We start from the raw sequence: 24,938 nt of genomic DNA, 5'->3' as shown, positions 1-24,938 counted from the left end.
ATGGGGCCTGGGGAAACAAGCATGAAAACAGGATAATTTAAGTGTGTTCTGAGAGTGAACAGCAGAGGTTAGCCTCTCCGTAGTGCAGATAGACAAACTAAGCCTCAGAAAAGCAAAGCAACTTGCCCACAGCCCCACAGCCAGGTAGCAGCAAAGCTTCACTGACCTTTCCCTGTCTGGGACCTGCCAGGGAAGCCCTGGAAGTCCCCAACATAGAGAAGGCCAAGACCTATGTGGAGGGTGTCATGGGGAAGAGCTTGGGTTTGGGGGCCAGGATTCAAGTATACTCGGCTGAAGACCTTGACAGGGAATCCCAGGAGCTTCCCCAGGACTTTTCTCCATCTGGAATGGGGCATCCAGAACTGAAGCGTGTGTGTGTGTGTGTGTGTGTGTGTGTGTGTGTGTCTGTCTGTCTGTCTGTCTGACTGTCTGTCTGTGTAGGCAAGACCTGGTTTCCAATCCCAGTTTTGTCACTCCCCCTCTGAGACACTCTCTCTGGCTCTCTGAGCCTCTATTTCTTTTTTATTTGTTTTCTTTCTTTCTTTCTTTTCTTTCTTTCTTTCCTTTCTTTCCTTTCTTCTTTCTTTCTTTCTCTTTCTTTCTTTCTTTCCCTTCCTTCCTTCCTTCCTTCCTTCCTTTCTTTCTTTCTCTCTTAGATGGAGTTTTGCTCTTGTCACCCAGGCTGGAGTGCAATGGTGCGATCTCAGCTCACTGCAACCTCTGCCTCCTGGATTCAAGGGATTCTCCTACCTCAGCCTCCCAGGTAGCTGGGATTACAGGCACACACCACCACGCCTGGCTAATTTTTGTATTTTTAGTAGAGACGGGGTTTCACCATGTTAGCCAGGCTGGTCTCGTACTCCTGACCTCAGGTGATCTGCCCGCCTTGGCCTCCCAAAGTGCTGGGATAACAGGCATGAGCCATAATCGTGCCTGGCCTCTGAGCCTCTATTTCTGCATCTGTAAAATGGAGACAATGGTGATCAGACCTGTTTCATAGGATTGTTGTAAATGTTTAGGGAGATACTGTGTGGGGGCACCTAGTGAGAATGAGTGCTAGAACTTGAGAATGACCTTAAAGGAGGCTTTAAACCCAGAGGGTCCAAGGGGCAGCCCTCTGGCCACCCCTGCCTCAGACGCACGTCTAAAAATATTAAATTGGGATGGTATGGTGGTTCATGCCTGTAATCCCACCACTTTGGGAGGCTGAGGCGGGTGGATCACTTGAGGCCAAAAGTTCGACACCAGCCTGGCCAACAAGGCGAAAACCTGTCTCTACTAAAAATACAAAAAATTAGCTGGGCATGGTGGTGCACGCCTGTAGTCCCAGTTACTCGGGAGGCTGAGGCAGGAGAATTGCTTGAACCTGGGAGGCAGAGATCGCAGGTTGCAGTGAGCTGAGATCACACCATTGCACTCCAGCCTGGGTGACGAGTGAAACTCCGTCTCAAAAAAAATAATAATAAATAAAAATAAAAATATTAAATTGGCCAAAAATCAGGAAATTCCAAATACAAATCCAGATTTCTGGCTTTATTGAAAATTATGCACTCATTAATTCAACTAATACATCTCTGCAAGCTCCTTCTATGAACCAGTTTTCTTGCTAGTGGCCCGGGCAGCAGTGGCAGGGCTGCCCTCCATAGCTCTCCACCTCACCACGTTCACACAGTCCCCTGGCATCCAAGTCCCTTCCTGGCCCTGTGACCATCTGTCCTCAACCCTTTCCTCACCCTTACCCCCAGCAACTGACGAACCACATCCGGGACACACTGCCGGGGCTGCGGAACAAGCTGCAGAGCCAGCTGCTGTCCATCGAGAAGGAGGTGGAGGAATACAAGAACTTCCGCCCTGATGACCCAGCTCGCAAGACCAAGGCCCTGCTGCAGTGAGGCTCCCCCAGCTCCTGCTCCTATCACTGAATCCCCGCCCCCAGCCTCTCAGCGTGGGGCTCTCCCAGGGTTCCCTTTGCTGGGCTGCTCCTGCCCCCTCAGGCCACACCACTCTCCCCCCAGGATGGTCCAGCAGTTCGCAGTAGACTTTGAGAAGCGCATTGAGGGCTCAGGAGATCAGATCGACACCTACGAACTGTCGGGGGGAGCCCGCATTAACCGAATCTTCCACGAGCGCTTCCCTTTCGAGCTGGTCAAGGTAGGTCAGGCAGCCCTGGGGACAGGATGGCTCAGGACTCCCCCCACCCTCACTCAGGACTCTCTCTGCGTGTGTTTTTGCTGACCCCCACCCCACAGGCCCTGATGCCCAGCCCTAGGTGTGGGGTGGGCCCTGTCTTGACCTCCCAGGTAGTAGGACAGGCCCTGACCAGGCTTTTCTCTGCTTTTCTACACAGATGGAGTTTGATGAGAAGGAACTCCGAAGGGAGATCAGCTATGCTATCAAGAATATCCATGGCATTAGGCACGTATTGGGGCCTGGGAGGGTGGCTGAACCCCAGAAGTAGGGGGTCTGGGACAGAGGCGCAGGGAGTGATGAAGTGGGCCTCCCTCAGGAAGGACTGAAAGCTCTGTTCCCCAGTCCTCTCGACCCCAACTTTCTGGCTCCCTGCATGACAGGCTCCAGCTTGGGGAGGTGGACCCGGGCCACCCCGCCTACTGCAACTTGCTGGGCCAACTGGGCACAGCCCAGGGCGCAGGTGGCCGGGGAAACACCCTCTGGGGCTGGGCCCATCCCCAGGGTGAGATAGCTCCCCCAGTGCCACCCAGGTAACCGGACAAAGATGTCCAAACCACTACGAGGGCCTGGGGTGGAGCATCTAAGTATGAGGCTGTGTCCTTTTATGACGGCCGGGGACTTTGCAATCCTCCAGACCCTCCTGTATTCACAGTAGCCCAGAGTCAGTCCCATTCCACCCCACCGCCCTCCTTCTAGGCAACCCGTGGAGTAGGAAACAGGATTGGGAGGTGGAATCTGTTCCTTAAAAGCTTAGATCCCCTTCAGGGACCCGGATCTATGCTGTGTTCATCCAGCAAATCCACTGGGCAGGAAAATTTAAAGCACCTACCCTATGCCAAGCAGTGAACAAGACCCAGTGTCCCCTGCTCTCATGCAGGTTCATTTCCAAGATTTGGCATGGAATTTACTTCCTGATAACTGCACTGGCCAATTCACAGAAAAAAGATCTCTTTCCTAGTCTTAAAACAAAACACTCTATTCCTGGAAAGGCTCTTATGGAGAACCACGTTTGGCAATTTTCAAGCCATTTCTGGCCATAGAATCTTCTATATGCACAGACCCTTACGAGGAAGCAGGACTTACATATCAGATACTCAACCACCTTGTCTTGCCCCAAAGAGCCTCATTAGGGCCGGGCGCGGTGGCTCACGCCTGTAATCCCAGCACTTTGGGAGGCCGAGGCAGGCGGATCATGAGGTCAGGAGATTGAGACCATCCTGGCTAACACGGTGAAACCCTGTCTCTACTAAAAATACGAAAAAATTAGCCGGGCGTGGTGGCAGGCGCCTGTAGTCCCAGCTACTTGGGAGGCTGAGGCAGGAGAATGGCGTGAACCCAGGAGGCGGAGGTTGCAGTGAGCCAAGATTGCGCCACTGCACTCCAGCCTGGGCGACAGAGCAAGACTCCGTCTCAAAAAAAATAACAACAACAACAAAAAACCCTTCATTAGAACCCCTCCCTCCCATTTTACAACTGGGGACACTGAGGCCCAGAGAGGGGTAGTGGAAGGGCCCCTCAGGCAGAGTTCATGGGCTTGGGGAGGAGCCTCGGCCTGGCCCTCCTGGCCGGCACTGGCCTGTGACACTCTGCCCTTCTCCCGCTCCGGGCGTTCAGAACGGGGCTGTTTACCCCAGACATGGCCTTTGAGACCATTGTGAAAAAGCAGGTGAAGAAGATCCGAGAACCGTGTCTCAAGTGTGTGGACATGGTTATCTCGGAGCTAATCAGCACCGTTAGACAGTGCACCAAGAAGGTAACCCGGAGGCCCGGGCCAGCCCCCACCGCCTCTGCCCCGCCCTGCACTGCTGCCAGGCGCTCCTTCCCCATGTCCCCCCCTGCCTCCTCGGTAGCATGTACAGACCTCAGCGGGGTGGGGAGGCAGGCCACCACTGAATAGGAGACAATGTGCCTCTGAGAGGGCCTCACCCACCCCTGGCCCCCAGGTCTGGGGACCCAGGGATTGGACATGGGTGAGACGGGGATGATGGCTGGCTGTTTACCCCAAGAGCCCACCAAGAGCTCCCCCAGCTCAGAGAATAGGGCTTGAGGGGACCCTGAGCCCCCTCCCTGTCCTCAGAGGTGTCATCTTTGGGAGCTCCAGGGAGGGGTCTGGGGAAACCTTAGCCTTGGAGACAGGTGAAATGCAGGGCCTTCTCGGGCACTGCTCGGTGGGCCTGGGTGGCCAGAGGGGGTGCAGAGGACCCCGGACTAGCAGGTGCCCTGGCTCCCCGCTGTCCTTCATCCTCCCCATACTCATCTCCCCCTCACTCAGGACCCTCACACAGGATGCTCACATAAGACCCTCACGCAGGGCCTCTCCCTCCCTTCCATCCACATCTGGCTTTCCAGGGATAGAGCCCTTCTCCCATCTGCCCCACCATCCAAGCCTCACAGAAGCACGCAGGGAGGCAGGACAGGGAGGACGGTGCCCATTTCACAGCACGAACACTGAAGCTCCAGGAGATCAAGTGGCTTGCCCAAGTCACAGTAGTCAGGAAGTGGCAGAGCTGTTACTTGAAGCCACGGCTCTGGACTCCAAGTCCAGTGCTCCTCGATTCCACCCTCCAGCCTCCCTTCCTTTCCTCTCCCCACTGCTGTCCCGGCCCCTCTCTATCACCACCTCTACTCTTTCTGTCTTTCCTCTTCTCTTTCTGTCTTTTGGTTCCACCAAACCCCTGTGGAGGAGAGGCAAGGAATGCCCCTTGAAGAGAAAGGGAGGGGCGGGACTAGAGCAGGGAGCTGGAGAGTGGAGGTCAGGCTGCTATACTGCAACCCTAGGAGGCAGCCTCTGCGCCACGGTTTATGGGAATGGACCCCCCTGGAGTTGTGCAGTGCATGGCCTGGGCAGCTGGATGCGGCAACCCTAGAGATAGGGAATGGTACTGAGGTTTGGAGTCAGGATGAAGCAAATTCTGGGACACTGGGAAACGTAGAATTGAACAGGATGGGTGGATGAGGTCCTGGCCTTGTCCTGGCCTGGGTCAGCTCCTTAGGAGAACCCAAGGCTGTGGACAAAGACGGCACTGGGAGAGAGCAGGCAGCCTCAGTGAGGCCGAGGAGCAGGGGAGCATCCCTGGGAAGAGGATCTGAACTCAATAGGGGTCTTGTACGGAGCAGGGGCTTGGTCCCTCGTACCTCTGGCCATACCTATGGAGCCCAGGGGATGCTTGGCAGCACCTGGGAGGTGCCAACCCCGGGTGGCAAGGGAGGGCCGGTCCCACACTCACATTGTCTTCTGTTCTCTCTCTCTCTTTATCTGTGTCGATGTCTCTCTCTCTTCCCCCGTGCCCGTGCCATCCTCTCCACCCCTGGATTCCTGTCTCTGCTTGGCTTTCACCCACTTCTCCTCCCCACCCACGGCTGCTCCTCCTCCTGTCCCCACCTCCTCCCTGGGTGCAGGACGGGCCTCTTCACACCTGACCTCGCTTTTGAAGCCACAGTGAAAAAGCAGGTGCAGAAGCTCAAAGAGCCCAGTATCAAGTGTGTGGATATGGTAGTCAGTGAGCTCACAGCCACCATCAGAAAGTGTAGCGAAAAGGTATGACGGCCGCCTGGGCGGGGCTGGGCCTGGCCGTCCATTCCTTGTGGCCACAGCCTCCCGTGGGCAGAAGGATCTGCTGAGCCGGCCTCACGGCTACCCGCAGGGACCCAGCCCTAGTGTTTCCTGCCAGTTTCTAACCCTGGGTACTTGCACTCATGACCCCTCCAGGCCCCCATCCCAGAAGACTTGACTCCAACCCAAGCCTCCTTGGTGGCACCTATGCTAGTGATGAAGATGATGTTAAGGAGATGGCAGCTGTTTACTGAGCACCTACTATGTGCCAAGCACACGCTAAGTGCTTGCCCTTACTATCTGACTCAGTCCTCTCAACCACCCTAAGACGTGGGTAGTGTTGTTATTCCCATTTTGCAGATGGCAAAACAGAGTCTCAGAAAAGAGAAGCAGAGTGTGATTCAGTTTTAGGAAGGACAGAGGAAGGGGTCTGAGGTCAGGGCCTCCTGGGCAGGGGGAGCTGTCCTAGTTCCTCAAAACCAATTTGCCTGCAAGCATATTGGATTACTCACTTTACAGTAATCCGTGCGTGAGAGACAGGGGCGGTCTCTTTTGAGTTGTCTGTGACTTTTTAGATGCCTTTTTCCTATTTGTCTGCTTTTGGGCATTTTGAGGATTTTTAGCCAGGTTGTCTAAAGCAGTTCTTCCCAGGGGAGTGCGAGAGAATCAGTTGCCTGCAGGAGCTTCCCCAGCAGGCTAAATCTGAGGTGCCAGGGGTGAGCCTAGCCTCACCTATATCTGAAGGACTTCCCTATGCTGGTGGGTGGAGGCACATCCACCTTAGCATTGAGTTTCAAATAAGCATCAATCATCTCCATTCCTTTTTTTTTTTTTTTTTGAGATGGAATCTTGCTCTGTCGCCCAGGCTGGAGTGCAGTGGCACCATCTTGGCTCACTGCAACCTCTGCCTCCTGGGTTCAAGTATTCTCCTGCCTCAGCCTCCCGGGTGGCTGGGATTACTAGCATGTACCACCACACCTGGCTAATTTTTGTATTTTTAGTAGAGATGGGGTTTTGCCACGTGGGCCAGGCTGGTCTTGAACCCATGACTGGAGGTGATCCACCTGCCTCGGCCTCCCAAAGTGCTAGGATTACAAACATGAGCCACCGGGCATTCTTTTTTACTGAGCAGTGTGTTGTGTAATCCTTGTATGTTGCTACATAAAGATTGGTCTCATGCCTTTTTTTTTTTTTTTTTTTTGCGACAGTCTCACTCTGTTGCCTAGGCTGGAGTGCAGTGGCACGATCTCGGCTCACTGCAACCTCCACTTCCTGGGTTCAAGCGGTACTTCCACCTCAGCCTCCCAAGTGGCTGGGACTACAGGTGAGCACCACCATGCCTGGCTAATTTTTGTATTTTTAGTAGAGACGGGGTTTCACCATGTTAGCCAGGCTGGTCTTGAACTCCTGACCTCAGGTGATCTGCCCACCTTGGCCTCTCAAAGTGCTGGGATTACAGGTGTGAGCCACCACGCTCAGCCAGTCTCATGCTCTTTAACTATAGAGTTGTATTCCACTGTAGAAATGTGGCATGATTTATATGTTCAATGTCCTCTTGACGGACATTTAAGTTTCAATTTTTTTTTTTGCCTTCACAAACGATGTTACAATGAACATCCTTATAGATGTATTTGTAGTATTTATCCCATTGTTTTTTCTTTCTTTTTTAGAGACAGGGTTTTGCTGTATCTCCCAGCATGGAGTACAGTGGCACAATCATAGCTCACTGTAGGCTCAAACTGGGCTCAAGCGATCCTCCCGCCTCAGCCTCCCAAGTAGTGGGACTTCAAGCACTTACCACCACACCCCACCCAGCTAATATTTTTGTTTGTTTGTTTGTTTGTTTTTGGTTTTTTTTGAGACAGAGTTTCACGCTTGTTGCCCAGGCTGGAGTGCAGTGGTGCCATCTCGGCTCACTGCAACCTCCACCTCTCAGGTTCAAGCGATTCTCCTGCCTCAGCCTCCGGAGTAGCTGGGATTACAGGCTCCTCCCACCACACCCAGCTAATTTTTCATATTTTTAGTAGAGATGGGGTTTCATAATGTTGGCCAGGCTGGTCTTGAACTCCTGACCTCAAGAGATCCTCCCACCTCAGCCTCCCAAAGTGCTGGGATTACAGGCATGAGCCACCCCTCCTGGCCTAATAATTTTTTTGTTAAGACAGGATCTTACTATGTTGCCCAGGCTGCTCTTGAACTCCAGGCCTCAAGCAGTCCTCCTGCTTCAGCCTCCCAAAATGTTGGGATTATAGGCATGAGCCACCGTCTGGCAACAGTGGCTTCTTGATGGACATTTGGGTTGTTTCCAAATTTTACCATAATCACTGCTTTCCTTTTGGAATGAGAGTCAAAGTGTTTCATGGTTTTTAAATGTTTATATCTAGTAATCAATCTTCTAGGAATCTATCCTAAGGAAACAATTACAGAGAAAGAAAAGCAAAACTCTATCCACAGAGATATTCATTGTCAGGTTATTTAGAATATTGAAAAACTGGAAACTATCTGGCCAGGCACGGTGGCTCACGCCTGTAATCCCAGAACTTTGGAAGGCTGAGGTGGGTGGATCACAAGGTCAGGAATTCAAGACCAGCCTGACCAATATGGTGAAACCCTGTCTCTACTAAAAATGCAAAAATTAGACGGGCATGGTGGCACGTGCCTGTAGTCCCAGCTACTCAGGAGGCTGAGGGAGGAGAATCGCTTGAACCTGGGAGGTGGAGGTTGCAGTGAACCAAGATCACACCACTGCACTCCAGCCTGGGTGACAGAGCCAGACTCCATCTCAAAAAAAAAAGAAAGAAAGAAAAAGAAAAAGAAAAACTGGAGACTATCTAAATATTCACCAATAGGAAAATGGTTAAGTAAACTGTGATAAATCTATTCAATAGAATATTATGCACCCATTAAAATGTTTATATAGGCTGGGCTCACACCTGTAATCCCAGAACTTTGGGAAGCTGAAGCGGGAGGATTGCTTGAGGCCAGAAGTTTAATACCAGCTTGGGCAACATAGCAAAACCCTGTCTCTACAAAATTTTTTTTTTAATTAGCCAGGCGTGGCAGTGTGCACCTGCAGTCGTTGCTACTTGGGAGGCTGAGGCAGAAGGATGGCTTGAACCAAGGAGTTCAGTTGCACCACTGCACTCCTGGGTTATTTTAGAGACCCTGTCTCTAAAATAAATAAAAAAGAAGTTAGAGACCAGCCTGGGCAACATAGTAAGACCCTGTCTCTACAAAAAATAAAAAGATTAGCTGGGCATGATGGCACACGCCTGTAGTCCCAGCTACTTAGGTGGCTGACGTGGGAGGACTGCTTGAGCCTGGAAGGTCGAGGCTGCAGTGAGCTCTGATTGTGATCACACCACCATATTCCAGACTGGAAGACAGAGCAAAACCTTATCAGAAAAAAAAAAAGCTTGGCCAGGTGCAGCGGCTCATGCCTGTAATCCCAGTCCAGTACTTTGGGAGGCCGAGGCAGGTGGATCACCTGAGATCAGGAGTTTGAGACCAGTCTCGCCAAATAGTGAAACCCGTCTCTACTAAAAATAGAAAAATTAGCCAGGTGTGGTGGTGGGCACCTGTAATCTCAGCCACTCGGGAGGCTGAGGCAGGAGAATCACTTGAACCTGGAAGGCAGAGGTTGCAGTGAGCCAAGATCACGCCACTGCACTCCAGCCTGGGTGACAGAGCGAGACTCCATCTCAAAGGAAAAAAAAGGGAGGGTGGGTGGCCAGGCGTGGTGGCTCACACCTGTAATCCCAGCACTTTGGGAGGCTGAGGCGAGTGGATCACGAGGTCAGGAGTTCAAGACCAGCCTGGCCAACATGGTGAAACTCTGTCTCTACTAAAAACACAAAAATTAGCTGGGTGTGGTGGCGGGTGCTTGTAATCCCAGCTACTCGGGAGGCTGAAGCAGAGAATTGCTTGAACCCAGGAGGCGGAGGTTGCAGTTAGCCAAGATTGAGCCATTGCACTCCAGCCTGGGCGACAGATCGAGACTCCGTCTCAAAAAAAAAAAAGAAAATTAAAAATTAAAAAAAAAGATGGGATTCACTTGTCCCTCCACAGCATATTGTTGGGGAAAAAAAAAAGCAGGTTTCAGAAAAGAATGTATGGTATTTTGGAGAAAAAATAATATATGTGAATGATAAAATCTCAAAGGCGTATTCACCATAGGAATCTTTTTATTTTCTCTTCACAAATTTTATTTATTTATTTATTTATTTTTATTATTACTTTTTTTTTTTTTGAGATGGAGTTTCGCTCTTGTTGCCCAGGCTGGAGTGCAATGGCGCAATCTCGGCTCACTGCAACCTCCGCCATCCAGGTTCAAGCAATTCTGCCTCAGCCTCCCAAGTAACTGGGATTACAGGTGCCCGCCATCACACCCAGCTAATTTTTTGTATTTTTAGTAGAGACGAGGTTTTACCATGTTGGCCACGCTAGTCTCGAACTCCTGACCTCAGGTGATCCACCCGCCTTGGCCTCCCAAAGTGCTGGGATTACAAGCATGAGCCACCGTGCCCAGCCCACTTCATAAATTTTAGTCATGCTCTAATCTTTTACAGTGAGTCTGTGTGATTTCTTTTTCTTTTTTTTGAGACAAAGTCTTGCTCTGTTGCCCAGGCTGGAGTGCAGTGGCACGATCTCGGCTCACTGCAACCTCTGCCTCCTGGATTCAAACGATTCTTATGCCTCAGCCTCCTGAGTAGCTGTGATTAAAGGCATGTGCCACCAGGCCCAGCTAATTTTTGTATTTTTGGTAGAGATGGGATTTCACCATGTTAGCCAGGCTGGTCTCAAACTCCTGACCTCAAGTGATCTGCCTGCCTCGACCTCCCAAAGTGCTGGGATTACAGGCATGCGCCACCATGCCCTGCCGTCTGTGTGATTTTTGTGAGCAGAAAAAACTGATCAACAAATATTTGGAAAGGAAAGCTTTGGTCTAAAAGGAGGAAACTGATACTTTTGCCTTTTTTTTTTTTTTTTTTTTGGAGACAGAATTTTGCTCTTGTTGCCCAGGCTAGAGTGCAACGGCATGATCTCAGCTCACTGCAACCTCCACCTCCTGGGTTCAAGTGATTCTCCTGCCTCAGCCTCCAAGTAGCTGGGATTACAGGCACACGCCACCACGCCCGGCTACTTTTGTATTTTTAATAGAGACGGGGTTTCTCCATGTTCGTCAGGCTGGTCTCGAACTCCCGACCTCAGGTGATCTGCCCACCTCGGCCTCCCAATGTACGGGGATTACAGGTGCAAGCCACCGCAACCGGCCACTTTTGCCTTTTGATTGGTTTAGTGGATCATAATTATTTTTTTCCTTATAGGCAAAACTCACCTTTGCCTATCTTTGTATATATATTTTTTCCTCCCCTCGAGTTTTCTAAGGTTATCAAGTCACTCCTGCCAGAAGTTTAATGAGTGTTAATAAGTGAACTCTCATTACTGCCAGCCCTGCTGGGATTAGACTTGCCATCTCTGAGTGAAATCAAGAGTTTAATGTTGGGCATGGGGTGTGCTGCTCAGTTCTCTCAACAACTCTAGGAGGGAAGGTGTCATTACTACCCCATTTTCCACATGGAGAAATTGAGGCCCAGAGAGGTCTGGTCACTTTTCTAAGGAGAGTCAGCGGACAGCGGCTGGCTTTGAACCCAGGGCTGAATGGCTCCAGGGGCTGTGTCCCTGACTGCTAACCCGGTGGGCTCCAGGCTGATCTCCCCCTCAGCCAAGGGCTGAGAGGGGAAAGTTCCTTTTGAAAAGCTGGCGGAACATCCTGGAAATGTTCAGAGGCAGCCAGAATGGAAAAAGATGCTCAAAGGGAACAGAACTTCTCAAAGGGGTGGAGGCTGCCCTACCATGGGTGACACGTGGAAAACTTGAGACATGTGACATCCAGGCGGTTAGTGGGAGAATTGGTCATGCTCTTTGGCAAATTGCTCCCTCCTCCTCCCTCCTTCTTCCTGCTCCTCCAAACTCTACCCTGGGAGGGAGCACTTGGGACCACCTCAGAGGAGGCCTGGTGGCTGTGACCCAGTCCCAAATGTCTGCCCAGACTTGGAGACTGCAAAGAGCGGGAGCCCTTCCTTGAGCCTCAGGAGCAGTGGGGTTCACAGGGCCCCTCTAGTCACGTTTTTAAGCCCCTGGTCTCAGACTGCCCCTCCCCCAGGTCTCCTGAGCTTAGCCACATCATCCACGCCCTTGGCACAGCCACGGGATGATGGGTGTGATGCGGGCATCCCTCGTGTTGGCATCCTGGACCGATATCCAGGGCCCTGCTTTCTCCCCATCCTCCTGCCTCTCCCATGCCCCTCCTCAAAACTCCTTGGCCTCCATCCTGCCCTCAGAATCACCACCTGTGACTCAGGCACACCAATCCCTGGGCCTCTTCCTCCACTGGGAGACCCACCTGAAGGGCCTGACCCAGCCACGGGAAGAAGGACGAGGAGCGCTCCCAGCTTTGCCCCATCATGCTGCCTGGGCCCCAGGTGGCCACCGCGTGGAGAGGGTGGGCCCACAGGACTGGAGCCCCTGGGGGTGGGCTCCCACCATCAGAAATGCACTGAGTCTCCTCCCCGGAAGAGCTGATCATGGGCCAGAGGGCTGAGGACCCTGTGCCACTCACCCTGGCATCCATCCTTCATTCATTCCCTCATTCTCCAACACGCCCTCTTCCAGCACTGGCCATGGGCCTGGCCCTGCCCCAGCCCTGCTTCGGGGACAGTTGCCACCCAGTTGATTGGAGGAGGTGGAGTGGGAGAGGAGTGGAGAGAGGCCCCTAACTCAGCTCTCAAGCAGTCGGGGCAGGCTTTCTGGAGGAGCTGAAGTCCGGCAGAACCTTGTAGTCAAGTGAATCACCTGGGCTGTGCCCAGAGCCCGACTGAGCTGAGGGCACGATTCGCAGGCAGAGGGGGACGGGCTTGGAGCAACTTCCCCTTCAGCCTCCCTTCATAAGAACTGGGGGGAAAGAGGTGCTGCTGAGCTCCTACCCCAAAGGAGTGGGGTCGAGACAGTGTGGCTGGCCAGAGCCGGGCAGATGTGGATGGGGATGGTGGTGCTGGGCAGGGGCATGCAAGGGAGACAGAGCTGAATGGATTCCACCAAGAGGGCCAGGGCCCAGCCAGGCCCCGCGGGGTACTGCTCATGCTGCTGGCCCCCGCCTTGCATGTCCCCCAGCCCTCGCATGCTTTTGCTTGTGTTTCCTGCATGTCCTCTGGTGTGACTGCTGGTTTTCCCCTGAACCCCCTCCCCAGCTCTGACAAGGAGCATTGCCTGTCCCAGCCTGACTCAGGAGGCCAACTGGCACCTTGGGCCCTGTCCTCCCCCGATTCCTCCTGGATAGGAGTCCAGAGGCTGTCCCCTGCCTGATTCCCCATCTAGCTGTCCCTCCACGCCTTTAGGAAGGCACGGGGTAGCCCTGAGTATGAGGGAACACCTTGGGAGCTAACGGTCCCCAGAGGCCTCAACCTAACCAGTCTGCGGGGCAGGCTCATTCCCATGGCCTTTCTCCCACGGGAACCACCCCTCTGCCCTGAAGTTGCCCAGGTAGGCCAGTGAAGAGGGCCCGGAACCAGGAAGACCCTTGAATCGCCATTTGGAACCCACACTTGGGGGAAAGGGGTGGCCGTGGCTTGGTGCCATCAGCGTCCTGGGACCCCAGGTCTCTCTTCCCCGCGTTGTGGGCATTCTGTGTGTCTCCCACCCTGCGCCGCGGATCCCTGGACTCGTGGGGTGTGGGTGCTCCCTGCCCGTGCCCTCTGTGTACGTGGCTTTCTGCCCTCCTGCCCTTCCCCAGCTCCAGCAGTACCCGCGGCTGCGGGAGGAGATGGAGCGCATCGTGACCACCCACATCCGGGAGCGCGAGGGCCGCACTAAGGAGCAGGTGAGCCCCGCAGCACCCGGCCTGGCTGCGCCTTCCTTCCACTCCTGGCCGCCTGCGCCTTCCACTCCTGGCCCTGGGGTTGCTTCCTTCTTGTTTTGTCTCTTCTGTCTCAGTCTTCCTCTGTCTCATACTGACTCTCTGCTTCTCTCTCTTTTTTATTGCAGTAAAATACACATAACATACCACTTTAGCCATGTTTAAGCTCACAGTTCAGTGGCACTAAGTACATTTGCACTGTTGCACAGCAACATCCATCCACAGAACTGTTTTTTTGAGACAGAGTCTTGCTCTATCGTCCAGGCTGGAGTTCAGTGGTGTGATCTCTCAGCTCACTGCAACCTCCGCCTCTTGGGTTCAAGTGATTCTCTTGCCTCAGCCTCCCGAGTAGCTGGGAGGCTACTGGGAGGTGGCGTGAGCCACCATGCCCGGGTAATTTTTGTATTTTTAGTACAGACAGGGTTTCACCACGTTGGCCAGGCTGGTCTCAAACTCCTGACCTCAAGTGATCTGCCCACCTCAGCCTCCCAAAGTGCTGGGATTACAGGCGTGAGCCACCGCGCCCGGCCCACAGAACTCTTTTCATCTTGCAAAACGGAAACTCTCCCATTAAACACTAACATCCCATTCCCTGCTCCCCCAGCTCCCGGCAGCTGGCAGCCACCATTCAACTTTCTGTCTCTATGAATTTGTTGTTTGTTTGTTTGTTTGTTTGTTTGTTTGTTTGTTTGAAGACGGAGCCTCGCTGTTGCCCAGGCTGGAGTACAGTGGCATGAAATCGGTTCACTGCAACCTCCGCTTCCTGAGTTCAAGCGATTCTCCTGCCTCAGCTTCCCGAGTAGCTGGAATTACAGGCACGCACCACACACCCGGCTAATTTTTTATATTTTTGGTAGAGATGGGATTTCACCATGTTGAACAGGCTGTTCTCAAACTCCTGACCTCAAGTGATCCACCCGCCTCGGCCTCCCAAAGTACTGGGATTACAGGTGTGAGCCACCGTGCCTGGCCTGTCTCTATGAATTTGACTTTTCTAGGGACCTCACGTAAGTGGAGTCATACAGTATCTGTCACTTAGCATAATGTCTTCCAGGACCATCCGTATTGTAGCATGTGTCAAAAGCTGCTTCCTGGCCGGGCGTGGTGGCTCATGCCTGTAATCCAAGCACTTTGGGAGGCCGAGGTGGGCAGATCACGAGGTCAGGAGTTTAAGACCAGCCTGGCCAACATGGTGAAACCCCATCTCTACTAAAAATACAAAATTTAGCCGGACTTGGTGGTGGGCGCCTGTAATCCCAGCTATTCAGGAAGCTGAGGCAGGAGAACCACTTGAACCCGGGAGGCAGAGGTTGCAGTGAGCTGAGATCATGCCATTGCACTCCAGCCTGGGCAACAGAGTGAGACTCCGTCTCAAAAAAAAAACAAGCTGCTTCCTTTTTAAGGCTTGAATAATATTCCATTGTATGGATGGACCACACTTTGTTTATTCATGTGGGTTTTTCCTACCTTTTGGCCATTGTGAATCACACTGCTTTGAAGATGAGTGTACAAATCCCTATCTGAGTCCCCACTTTCTACCCTTTTGAGTATATACCTAAAAGTGGAAATGCTGGGCCATAGGCTGGTTCTATGCTTATTTTTTTGGAGACAGAGTCCTGCTCTGTCGCCCCTGCTAGGCAGGAGTGCAGTAGCATGATCATGGTTCACTGAAGACTCGACCTCCCAGGCTCAAGCGATCCTCCGACTTTAGCCTCCCGAGTAGCTGGGGCTACAGGTACATGCCACTACGCCTGGCTAATTTTAAAATTTTTTGTAGAGACGGGGGTCTCACTATGGTGCCCAGGATGGTCTCAAACTTCTGGGCTCAAGCGATCTGCCTCAGCCTCCCAAAATGCTGAGATTACGAGCATAAGCCACCGTGCCCAGGCTGGTCAGGCTTTCTTCACTTTCTGGCAGTCTATCCTTGTGGTCCTCTCTTTGGGCCTCTCTTTGTCTATTTGCTGTTTCTCTGGGTCACATTATACCCCTCATAGCCACCCCCACCTTTTATGTCATCGTTCATCAAATATTCATTCATTTCTTCCTTCAATCACAAACATAGCCACTGAACGCTACCTCTGAGCTGCACGGAGCAGAGGTGAGCAGGGCCCATCGTGGCCCTCATGGAGCTCGGAGGCTAGTCCTCCTTCCTGATCCCTGTCTGCCATGCCCCTACATGTCTGTTGTAGCCCCCTCTGGCTCCCATTTCCCATTTCCTGTTTTCACACATCTCTCCATGATGCTGCCATCTCCATTCATTCATGTTTTTGTTGTTGATGTCATATTTTTAAATCCTTATTGATTGCTTTTTAATTACAAACATCATAAATACTCAATAAAACATTCAATCAGTATCGAAGTGGTTAAATTACAAGGAGATAGCCCTCCATTCACTCTTCCCCACCCCTAGTTCTTCCTGAAAAATAACCATTACTAACAGTTTGGGGCTTCACACAGTGGCTTATACCTGTAACCCCAGCACTTTGGGAGGCCTAGGTGGGGGAGGATTATATGAGCCCAGGAGTTTGAGACCAGCCAGGGCAACATGGCAAGACCCCGTCTCTACAAAAAATTTAAAAAACTAGCTAGGCGAGGCGGCATGCACCTGAATTCCTAGCTACATGGGAGGCTGAGGTGGGAGGGTCGCTTGAGCCCAGGAAGTGGAGGCTGCAGTGACCCATGATCATGCCACTGCATTCCAGCATGGGCAACACAGTGAGACTCTGCCTCAGTGATACCCCAAAAAGCAAAACAGTTTAGTGTGTCACCTTGCAGGCATTTTCTTATGCGTGTGCACTCACACACAAACACACACAATCCAGATTCCATCTTTATCCTAAACCACAAGCCTGCTGTGTGCCTTGCCTTTTTCCTCTGAAGATAATTGTAATATCTAACATCTGTTGAGTATCTCATCTCCTGTGTCTTCACCAGTTCTAAGAGGCAGAAACGCTACATTTGTGGACTTTGAGGCTAAGTGAGGACAGACCCCAAGCTCACAGGAAGCAGTGGGGCTTGGGTCTGAACCTGGCAGTCTTTGTCCCATCTGGAAAGTCATTCTCATAACTACTCAATTCCAAATATGTTCACATTTAATCGTTTGCAAGGGTCTTCCCAGGCCGGAACCTGGACATTATCCTTGTTCTTTTTTTTTTTTTTTTTTTTGAGACGGAGTCTCTCTCAGTTGCCCAGGCTGGAGTGCAGTGGCTCAATCTCGGCTCACTGCAATCTCTGCCTCCCAGGTTCAAGCCATTCTCCTGCCGCAACCTCCCAAGTAGCTGGGACCACAGGTGCATGCCACCATGCCCGGCTAATTTTTGTATTTTTGTAGAGACAGGGTTTCACCATGTTGGCCAGGCTGGTCTCGAACTTGTGAACTTGTGACCTCAAGCGATCTACCTGCCTCGGCCTCCCAAAGTGCTGGGATTACAGGCGTGAGCCACCCCGCCCGGCCTGTCCTTGTTCTTTTGAACAGCTGCAGGGTGCTTTCTTGTCTAGAGAGTATCATAATCTATTTCACCCTCAGATGGCCACTGGCTTGCTCCCAATTTTTCTCTATTACAAACTGTACTGCTTTGAATACTCTGGCTCATGTATCTTTGCTCACTTGATGAGTGTATCTGTGAGATACAATTCTGGAAGTGAATATGTGCATTGTTTGTTTGTTTGTTTTGAGACAGGGTCTCGCTGTGACGCCCAGGCTGGAGTGTAGTGGTGCCATTATGGCTCACTGCAACCTCTGCATCCCTGGGCTCAAACGATCCTCCCACCTCAGCTTCCCAAGTAGCTGGGACCACAGGCGTACACCACCACACCTGGCTAATTTTTCTATTTTTTGTAGAGACAGGGTTTCTCCATGTTTCCCAGGTTGGTCTTGAATTCCTAGGTTCAAGCAATCCTCCTGCCTAGGCCTCCCAAAATGCTGGGATTACAGGCATGAGCCACCACACCCGGCCCTGTGCATTTTAATGTTGTTAAATATTGCCAAATTGCCCTCAGAGAAGGTGATGCTGATTTACACTTCCATCAACAATATATGAGAGAGCTCATTTCCCAACACTTGTGTCATGCTGATCATTTAAAAAGCCTCTGTTTGTTTGTTTGTTTGTTTGTTTGTGACAGAGTTTCGCTCTTGTTGCCCAGGCTGGAGTGCAATGGCACAATCTCGGCTCACTGCAATCTCCGCCTCCTGAGTTCAAGTGATTCCCCTGCCTTAGCCTCCCAAGTAGCTGGGATTACAGGCATGTGCCACCATGCCCATCTAATTTTGTATTTTTAGTAGAGACGGGATTTCTCCATGTTGGTCAGGCTGGTCTCGAACTCCTGACCTCAGGTGATCCGCCCACTTCGGCCTCCCAAAGCACTGGGATTACAGGCATGAGCCACTGCGCCTGGCTAAAAGCCTCATTTTTAACCTATATTTCTTTATTAATGAGAGTAAGGATTTTTTACATATCCTTAGTGGATGTATGCATTTCTTCTATGAATTATTCATCATGTTCTTGACTATTTTGATTTGTGATTTTCTTTTTTTTTTTTTTTTTCTTTTGAGGTGGAGTCTCACTCTGTCATCCAGGCTGGAGTGCAGTGGTGCCATCTCAGCTCACTGCAAGCTCCACCTCCTGGGCTCACACCATTCTCCTGCCTCAGCCTCCCAAGTAGCTGGGACTACAGGAGCCCGCCACCACGCCCGGCTAATTTTTTGTATTTTTAGTAGAGACGGGGTTTCACCGTGTTAGGCAGGATGGTCTCGATCTCCTGACCTTGTGATCCACCCACCTCAGCCTCCCAAAGTGCTGGGATTACAGGCGTGAGCCACCGCACCTGGCCAATTTGTGATTTTCTTTCTTTCTTTCATCCTCTCCTCTCCTCTCTTCTTTTCTCTCAGGGTTTTGCTCTGTCTTCTAGGCTGGAGTGCAGTGGTGCAATCTTGGCTCACTGCAGCCTCAACTTCCTGGGCTCAATCAATCCTCCCGCCTCAGCCTCCCAAGTAGCTGGGACTACAGGCACATGCCACCATGCCTAGCTAACATTTGTATTTTTTGGTAGAGACAGGTCTCCCTATGTTGCCCAGGCTGGTCTTGAACTCCTAGGCTCAAGCAATCCTCCCACTTCCACCTCCCAAAGTGCTGGGATTACAGGTGTGAGCCACCACGCTCAGCTTTTGTCTTTCACTGATGGTAGGGACTATATTTATTATGGATACTAACCTCCTATATGTGCTGCAAGTACTTTTCTCCCAGCTTGCCCTGCGTTTTAAAACTTTGTGGTGTCTTTTCCGCTTGCCCACCAACCTATGTATCCTTGAAGGTCATGCTTCTCATCGATATCGAGCTGGCTTACATGAACACCAACCATGAGGACTTCATAGGCTTTGCCAAGTGAGTGCTCCCCCAGGCAAAAAGTGAGTGCTCCCTGGGCAGAGAAGGTAACGTGTGTGTGTGTGTGTGTGTGTGTGCGTGTGTGTGTGTGTGTGTGTGTGTGTGTGTAGAGCCCAGGTCTGCTAGGTTAACCCTCTGGGTCCTGTGCCCACTAAGCAGTGGGCAGTAGAGCTGGGCCTCTTGAGAGAAGTTCTGAGACTCCTCCCCTCCCTCCCATTAGTGCTCAGCAGAGGAGCAACCAGATGAACAAGAAGAAGACTTCAGGGAACCAGGTGAGTGGGGCCCAGCACCCCAGCCCGAGGGATGGAGGGTGCCGGACGGACACCAGACTCTGAGAGCCCCCTTCCCTGAGGGGAAGGGTCCCACGGGGGCCAGGGACCTGTCAGCTGCCAGCCACAAGCCTCCCACTCTGCCTCAGTAACCCTCTCTCCTCTCTCCCCGATGCCTCTCGTGGTTGCTATGGTTACCTCTTTGCAGGATGAGATTCTGGTGAGTACCAGGACTGGGGCTCTCGGCTTGTGTAGTGAGGGGGCGGAGGGTCCATCGGCAGTGGGGATCTGCAACGGGTAGGAGGGCACCCTTTGGCTGAAGCTGCTTGTACACACCAGCCCCTGGCATTTCACACCTGCCCTCAGGCCAGAGGCAGGCCCAGCCGCATCCACCCGTCCATCTGTGTGCACGAGCCAAGCACCTACTTCAGGCAGAGCTAGACCGTGTGGGGCTGGGTGGGTGAGAAGGCTGGGCCTGGCACGGAGTAGGTGCTCCTTAAACATCTGTTGGATGGATGGATGCATGTGAGCAAGACACATTTTTAAGAAGCTGACAGCCATCGCCTCCGGACTTGAATGAAGAGACGAACGAGAAGTCAAGAGAAGTCAAGAAGTCACTGCTCACCTGGCGTCCTGCTCTCTGTCCTTAGATGTCTGCGGAAGCATCCCTCGTCAGAAGCGCTTGCTCAGTTGTACACATGAGCCCGAGGGTCCTCAGCTTTTCTTTCCATAGGTTCCAGAGGCCGTAGTTTCTTTGTAAGACTCTAGGTGTTTATGTGATTATTGGCTTAATGTCTATTTCCTTCCCAGGCCCCATAAGGGGAGGGCTGAGTCTGTCCCGTTTATCATTAAATCCTCAGCTCAAGCCCCTAGCCTGGCACGCAGTAGGTGCTCAACAGAATGAAGGGAGGAATGAATGTAGTATCAGGACAATTCAATTCAGCCAACACTAGCTGGTGCCTACACGGTGCTGGCCCCTGGACAGGACGTGGAGACCTGGGCCTGCTGGTAGGGCCCAGCTAAGGCCCCTGAGAGCTCCATGCAGGGTGGGAGTTGGGAGAGCAGGAGGTCCCTGGTGCGGGGCTGCAGAGAGGGCTTAGGATGAGCAGAGAGGAGTTCAGGGCTGGGTGTGGCCAAGCGGGAGGACAAAGACTACAAGTTAGGGTGGGGAACAGGTGGCAAGATCTGCTGGTCACATCCTGGGACACAGTGGACTCAATTCCAAAGACAGTGACAAGACCCTGTGGGGATCCTCGCCTGATCAGGAAGGGGTGAGAGAGGCAGCTGGTTGTCTCCCCTCAGCTCACCTGCTGCTGGGCTGTGCAGCTTGGGTTCTCAGCGAGGTTCTCAGGGAACCAGAGAGGCATAAGGAGGGCTCCAGAAGCAAGCCTGGCCCCAGAGGGCTTTGCCGCCAGCCCCAGGCCTCCTTGGGTCTTCTCTGGATGCTCAGAGAAGAAGCTGGGGAGGTCAGCGTCCAGGAGGGAGCAGAAGCAGCTGCCTCATCCTCTCGGTCTGACCCATGGCCAGTACCTGGCCAGTGACCCTACCCCTGAAGTAGAATCCACAGGCCCTGGACTGTGGCCATGGCTCTGGACAGTCCTGGGGACAGCTGCTTCCTGCCATGAAAAGGGACCTTAGCTTGTTACTCTAGGCACTTTGTGGCTCAGCCCTTGCCCCTGGGGACCTGGAGCCAAAGACCCTTAGAACCATACTATCATAGCTTTTATTTATTCATACTACAAATATGTATTGATCACTTACTATCTGCCAGGCCCTCTGCAAGGTGCTGGGATGTACTAGTGACCAACAGTTCATGATTTAGCAGGGGAGGCTGCATCGACAGATAATCACACACACGCACGCAGAGAAGTTAATTAAAAATCGAAGCCCTTGTTACAGAAGTCGACTTCAGGGAGTGATCAAAGATCATTATGGGAATCCTGATTTATACTGGGGGCCAGGAAGGGGCTGCCTGAGAATGTGAATCCTGAGCTGATACTCAAAGGCTGAGTAGGAATTCGCCAGGCAAAAAGGAAAAAGTGCTTTCTAGGCAGAGGCGGCAGCAGCATGTGTAAAGTCAGAAACACATCTCAGAACAGATGAGACCTTAAGCTTCCAAGACTCGCAGTTGGCTTCCCCAGTCGGCCCCATAAACTCTGCTTGCATACTTTTAGTGACAGGGAGCTCATCCCCTACCCAGGCCTCCAGTCCCTTAACTCGGCCAGGTCTGCCTGTCAAAGGCTCTTTATCCTGAGCTGATCTCTGCCTTCCTCTGTCTTCCACTCTGTTCACTTGTGGTTCAAACCAAGGCAGGTCTGGCCCCCACCCTCCCTGACTGCCAGGCCTCCGAGAGCTGGGAGAGGGGTGGGGTTTCGAATGCCTCTCTTTGCCTACCCCATCCCCCATGGGGAGGCTCAGGCCCTGTCCACTGACCTCCTGCCCCATCACCCTCCAGGTCATCCGCAAGGGCTGGCTGACTATCAATAATATTGGCATCATGAAAGGGGGCTCCAAGGAGTACTGGTTTGTGCTGACTGCTGAGAATCTGTCCTGGTACAAGGATGATGAGGTGAGTCAAGGGCCAGTGGTCATCAAGGGGCTGGGCTGGTGGACAGAGTCAGGCTCAGACCCTCCCATGGGCTTGGAGTGGGCTAGACCATGGAATAGGGTTTTAAAATGTCTCGTCAAAGATCCGTGGGCAGGCTGGGCGTGGTGGCTCACACCTATAATCCCAGCACTTTGGGAGGCCGAGGCAGGTGGATCACCTGCGGTCAGGAGTCCGAGACCAGCCCGGCCAAAATGGTGAAACCCCATCTCTACTAAAAATACAAAAATCAACCAGGTGTGTTGGCGGGCGCCTGTAATCCCAGCTACTAGGGAGGCTGAGACACAAGAATGCCTTGAACCCGGGAGGCGGAGGTTGCAGTGAGCCGAGATCGCACCATTGCACTCCAGCCTGGGCAACAGAGTGAGACTCCATCTCAAAAAAAAAGGATCCACGGGTGGAGTTGGGATGCAAGGGTCCAAGGCAGGTGACCCTGGGGGTTCAGGGGGAGGCACCCTCTCACCCAGGTTGGAAGGAGAAGGTAGCTTGGCAGGACTGAGGAGCCTGGGGCTAAGCGCCCTGGGGAGGGTGGGCAGGGGCCTTGGGTGCCCCTCCCTGACCCTGCGGCCCAGCAGCCTTCCTGTTTTCCCGCTGCAGGGCGTGCCGCCTCCTCCGTGGCCCCCACAGGCCCATGACACACACAAGTCCAGCTGCCAGACACCCGGTTAACCCCTGCACCCCAGTCCCCTAGACCCCTGCAGTCCAAGGGAAATGACCAGGGTGCCCTCAGGCTGAGGGGCAAGGAGTGTGGGGGCTCTGCCGAGGTGCCACAAAAAACCCCTCCCCGCCCACTAGGGTGCACAGAAGCCCCTGCCACCTCCTTCCCCCGTTGCTGGTCTCCTTTAAGAATGAGTCTATTTGGCTTTCACATCTGGATTCCAGAGGTGACCAGAGAGAATGGGGAGGGCTGGGGGTGGGCTTGTGGTAATGAACTCCAGCTGGCCAAGGAGTGGGGGAAGGGACCCTCTTCTTCCTGAGGGGGCTGTTGGAGGCTACAGCATCCTCAACGGGGGAGCGGGGCTCTGGGTGGGGCCTGTGATTTTGGCCTCCAAGCCCCCTCCCAGGTCCCTGTCTCCTCCAAGTTTGTCCTGGGCAGGGGCCCCAACTCTCCACCTTGGGAGGGGCCCTCTGTCGTCACTGGCGGGGGCGCCAAGCCATCTGGACCTCATTACCCCAACCCTGGCCTCCCCCACCATGGGGGCCCCTGGAAGGGATGGAGTGTGCAGTGGCATGGGGTGCGGGTGGGGGGTGGTTTCCTGCCGGTCTCTCTGCAGGCTCCCTAGATGCCCCCATGGGTTTGGGGTCTCCCATGTTGAGGTTCCTTACTCAGGGCCAGGGAGACCGTGTGACCTGGGGCTGAGGGCCTGAGACCGGGTGACACTGTGGGGGAGGGGCACGTGCCACTGAGGGGGTCCCCTGATCTCATGCCTGAGCCTGCAGGCCTTTCTGGAGCTTTTGTGTACATCTGAGTTAAGTCGTGTACGAAAACAGCTCTGAGAATCATATGTGGGGAGATGGGAGTGAGCTGTGGGCTGTGGGTGCTGGGAGGCGGGGTGTGTTTGTGTGTGTGTGTGTGTGTGTGTGTGTGTGGCTTGTGGGTCTGGTGTGTGGGTGTTTTTTAGGAGTGTGATTGGGGTATAAGCATCTAGGTGTGTTTGGAATATGTGGTCTGCATTTGCATCTGGGGGTGAAATCTGTGTGCCTGGGGAGTGACTCTGGGCACCTGCCTGTGCTTGGGGTGTAAAAGCAGGTGTGTGTGGGGAGGGGGCTCTAGGAGGGAGGGTGTGAGTATGGGGTGTTTGAGAATCTATGTATGTCTTTGGGATGTGAGGATGGCGGGAGTGTTCCAGTTGTGAGGGTGTGTATGGGTGTGTGTGCATGCACTTGTGTGTGTCCGTGTGGGACATGGGTGTGAGATTGAAAGTGTGGGGGTGCTCATGTGTGTGAGTTCTGGGGCTGTGAGTGTCAAGGTGCGTGTGTGTTGAATGTGAGTGGATTCTTGCACTAGGACCACTGGGGATGTGGAGGTGGTCCAGGCTGGTGGGAGAGTGGTCTGTACTTCTCTACTCAACCACCAGCCCTCAGGTTTTGGGGTGAGGGAGGCTCTTTGGGCAGACCGGCGGCTGCCCACATCCCCAGTCCCCATTGACCCCCCCATCCTCTCAGTCTTCCTCGGCCACCCTTCCCCCATCACCGCTACCCCCAACCAGTCCCACAGCAGGGTGGCACCCCCATCCATCTGTGCCTCCTCCCAGCCCGCCCTGTGCCCCAACCCCCTGGCTCCAGGCTCCGGTTCTGGGATGGCAGGCAGGGGTCGGTCCAGCTCTCCAGTGGCGGCGGTGCCGAGGGTCTAACCCAGCCCAGCCTAACCAATGTGCAGACTACTGTACAATTTGGGAGTCCTGAACAGATAGTCTAAACACTGGGTAGACGGAGTGGAGGTGTCCTCTGGTCCATCCAGGCAGCAGTGTCTGTCCATCCGGTGGGCGCTTCAGCCCCATCCCCTGGAGATCCGAGAACCCCCCAACCCCAGCCCGTGTCCCCCTAGCCCCAGACCAGCCAGCCCGTGGTCCCCTCTCTGCTCCCAACTCCCCTTCTGCCTCCTTTGACGTGGCAGGGGTGAGCGGGAGCTGGGGCTGAGAAGGAGGGGCCTGAGGAGGGGGCCGGCCGGCAGGAAGGGAGGGGTGGGGGGAGGAGGCCGCTCCTACCTAGTGTCCAACCCCGGAGCACAGGGCGGGTGGTGGCGGGGCCTCTCTCGAACGGTTCCAGATGTTCCCTGGCCGTGTGTGCAACTTCCTCCTCTCCTCCCCCAGCCACCCTCTGGGGCTCCCGGCCACCCGCCTGGCATAAAGAGGGCTTTATGTGGCTGCATGGGCCAGGGGGGCGTTGGGGGCAGAAAGGGGTGGGCGGGATGACGCCAGGACGGGGGAGCAAGGTCCCCCTAAACCCAGCCCCCCACCTGAGATCCTAGGCAAGGCTCATGCCCAACCTCTTTGAGTCCCCGAGGCCCACACAGACGACCCCC

General features: G+C 53.4%; 1 protein-coding gene and 1 non-coding gene across 6 annotated transcripts in view; one reads left to right on the top strand and one right to left on the bottom strand.

Annotated features, from left to right (window-relative positions):
* The window catches only part of DNM1 (dynamin 1), a 51,885-nt gene that overhangs the window by 17,062 nt on the left and 9,885 nt on the right, over window positions 1-24,938 (top strand). For 2 of the 5 annotated variants that reach the window (XM_034929154.3, XM_034929152.3), the window contains exons 7-15: window positions 1,746-1,888; window positions 2,016-2,151; window positions 2,348-2,415; window positions 3,805-3,943; window positions 13,536-13,622; window positions 18,969-19,039; window positions 19,260-19,311; window positions 19,517-19,528; window positions 21,764-21,877. In XM_034929154.3, the coding sequence (XP_034785045.1) occupies window positions 1,746-1,888; window positions 2,016-2,151; window positions 2,348-2,415; window positions 3,805-3,943; window positions 13,536-13,622; window positions 18,969-19,039; window positions 19,260-19,311; window positions 19,517-19,528; window positions 21,764-21,877 (822 nt within the window). Of the gene's footprint in view, window positions 1-1,745; window positions 1,889-2,015; window positions 2,152-2,347; window positions 2,416-3,804; window positions 3,944-5,589; window positions 5,729-13,535; window positions 13,623-18,968; window positions 19,040-19,259; window positions 19,312-19,516; window positions 19,529-21,763; window positions 21,878-24,938 lie in introns of all 5 variants that reach the window. The other 3 variants (XM_063594183.1, XM_063594184.1, XM_034929153.3) reach the window with 2 other exon arrangements.
* MIR199B (microRNA mir-199b) lies at window positions 24,281-24,340 on the bottom strand. Its single transcript, NR_163083.1, has one exon. It is a non-coding gene; the product is annotated as a microRNA mir-199b (primary transcript).

The sequence above is a fragment of the Pan paniscus genome, chromosome 11 (assembly GCF_029289425.2).
Source record: "Pan paniscus chromosome 11, NHGRI_mPanPan1-v2.0_pri, whole genome shotgun sequence".
NCBI classification, from domain to species: domain Eukaryota; kingdom Metazoa; phylum Chordata; class Mammalia; order Primates; family Hominidae; genus Pan; species Pan paniscus.
The sequence above is the reverse complement of the archived record's forward strand: the minus strand, read 5'-3'. Positions and strand labels throughout refer to the sequence as shown.